At 39.6% G+C, this 2,412-nt stretch overlaps 1 protein-coding gene across 1 annotated transcript in view; it reads left to right on the forward strand.

Moving 5' to 3' along the window:
• The first annotated feature begins 464 nt into the window (after positions 1 to 464).
• The window catches only part of FKBP4 (FK506 binding protein 4, 59kDa), an 8,357-nt gene continuing 6,409 nt past the window's right edge, over positions 465 to 2,412 (forward strand). The window contains exons 1-2 of the mRNA XM_010141338.1: positions 465 to 621; positions 1,145 to 1,301. Of these exons, the coding sequence (XP_010139640.1) occupies positions 465 to 621; positions 1,145 to 1,301 (314 nt within the window). The remainder of the gene's footprint in view (positions 622 to 1,144; positions 1,302 to 2,412) is intronic.

The following is a 2,412-nucleotide window of genomic DNA, read 5'->3' on the forward strand; positions in this document are numbered from 1 at the left end:
AATTGTTCCTGGCTTAATGGGTTCAGAAAGTATTTTCCCCTATATAAAAAAAAAACAAACAAAACCAAACACTAAAATCTCCTACCCCAAACCCAGTATCCATACTTCTGCCAGCCTACAGACATTAGCAAAAGTACTGGTAAAGAAGCTAATAGAATCTTTTTTTGCAGTAAGGCCTAAGCATTGTGGCTCATGCAAGCTTTAATAAAGAAGCCAGGTTCACGGTCCTTTGAATTAAAGGATCTAATTTGTAGTATTGGGAGATCAAGATTGCTGGAGGAAAAAAGCTATGAAGGCCTGAATTTAATCTGAAGCTCTTCAGTAGGTTTCCATCCAGCATCTACTGAATTTGTAGCCTTGGCTGTCTAACATCTTGCATGACATTAACTAAGGTAGTGGCTTCCCAAACAGCGATAGTTTCAAAGATCTCTGGTGAGAAAATTCAGAGTTACTGAATTGATGTGATGAGAATAAATGCAAGGCTTTTCTTCCTTCCACAGATAGAACTTTTTGAGTTCAAAGGGGAAGACCTCACTGATGAAGAAGATGGTGGCATTATCCGAAGAATCCGTAAAAAGGGGGAAGGCTACTCCAAGCCCAATGAGGGTGCACTCGTAGACAGTAAGTATGTTAGACAAATAGGAAATGGGTTTACCATGTGGGAGGGCTGAACTTTTTTCCCAGTCTACAATTGCTTGCCCTGACAGTGAGGAATACATGGTCGCTCTTTACCAAGTAACCTAACAACCTAGAGGAAGCTTTCTTCTGTTATTTCTATTGAGGTTTACATTTTCCAGCGGTAATTGGGTTTTCCAGAGATACTGAATCTGATAGGGTGCTTAAGTGATCACAAAAGGTAGATGTCTCTAATAAAGTGTTTCCATTTGCTGAGGAACAAGAGGGGACGTAGTTCTGGAACTTCTTGGAGTGAACATCGATGAACAAGAAGACCAAAGGGTTGTTAAGTTTAGCAGCAGCAATTCTGTTTGCTGCCGGTAGCCATCATGGATAGGTAACTGTTAAAAGAGAAAAGACTGTTTAGGAGGAGGCTTTGACACTCCCTATATCACCTGTGCTACCTGCCCCTTACCATACATAGGTACCTTCTGACTTTTCTCTGTGTCGTTCTGTTTTTTGTTACCAGTCCAGTTTGAAGGCCGATATGGAGATCGTGTTTTTGACAGGCGGGAATTGCAGTTTGAGATTGGAGAAGGTGACAACTATGATCTTCCTCATGGTCTGGAGAAAGCAATTCAAAAAATGGAGAAATCGGAGGAGTCTGTATTCTATCTCAAACCCAGGTATGCTTTTTCTCATCTTTTGATAGTTGAAGGGTCTGTACTAAGCATCTGGCAAGAATGAAGTGTTCCATTATAATGCCTTTCAGCTTTTTTCAGTACTGTAGTAAAAACTTCTCTCAGCCCCAGAAGTTTGATGTATGAAGTGAAGATCGCTTTGCCACTTGCTTGTGAGGTAGCAACATTCCAAAACAAATTTACCTAAGTCTCTATAGTGTTGATCTCAGTGAATATACATTAAAAAAAAATATTGTTGCTGTCTTTAACTTAGGTTTTTGTGGTCCCTCTTAACGAAACAGTACTTGCTGTACAGAAATGTATGTAAAGAAACTTAACGAACAGCCTCAGAATAGGAAGAGCTGATGAGTCTTCTGAGCTGCTCCGTGTGACCGGATAGCTAGTCCTTAGGTGATGTGGTTAATAAAGAGTATCAGACAGAAATGCTTTGTCAGCAGAAAATGTTCACTGGTATTCTGAAAGCCTTTTGGGGAAAAAACCTTCAAGATGCCTGTGAGATACAAGGCAAAGTTATATCCGAACCTTGGACCATTATGAGAACTCTGAGATGTATGACTGCCCAATATTGTAGCCTTAAACAGTCTTGGATGTAAGTAGTTTTCTCCTTGCAGTGAGAATGCATCTGAAGAGTGGAGTTTGCACTGTTTCCACCAAACTTTGAAGTTTTTTTTTAAAACTAGAACTGAACCTGATGGGAGAAGAAAAGCAAATCTGATCTTAATTTCCCTGCTAATGGGCAACTTCTTACTGCAGCTGCAGTGCAGAACCTTCCCCTAGGCATTGACGTTTATGAACTGCTTGGCAGTATGTTAAGGGTACACCTGTTAACTTAATCTCTGTATTTATCATTGTCTTTGCTTTCCTGAGAATAGTACCAAAATACAGGTGCTCTGATAGCAACATTCTGTTTCAAACCGTGAATATAAAGCAAGATGTGTACAACTTGAAAGTTTTTCCTTTTTCTTTCCCCCCCTCTTGATGGAGAGAGAACCTGCTTTTCCTTCACATAAACTAAAAAAAAAAAAAAAAAAAAAAAGTAATAGGAACTGGGGATCTAGAGATTATTGAAATTAACCCCAGGTTTCTCCAGCTTTTT

This window comes from Buceros rhinoceros, unplaced genomic scaffold, assembly GCF_000710305.1.
Source record: "Buceros rhinoceros silvestris isolate BGI_N320 unplaced genomic scaffold, ASM71030v1 scaffold1208, whole genome shotgun sequence".
In the NCBI taxonomy this organism is placed as follows: domain Eukaryota; kingdom Metazoa; phylum Chordata; class Aves; order Bucerotiformes; family Bucerotidae; genus Buceros; species Buceros rhinoceros.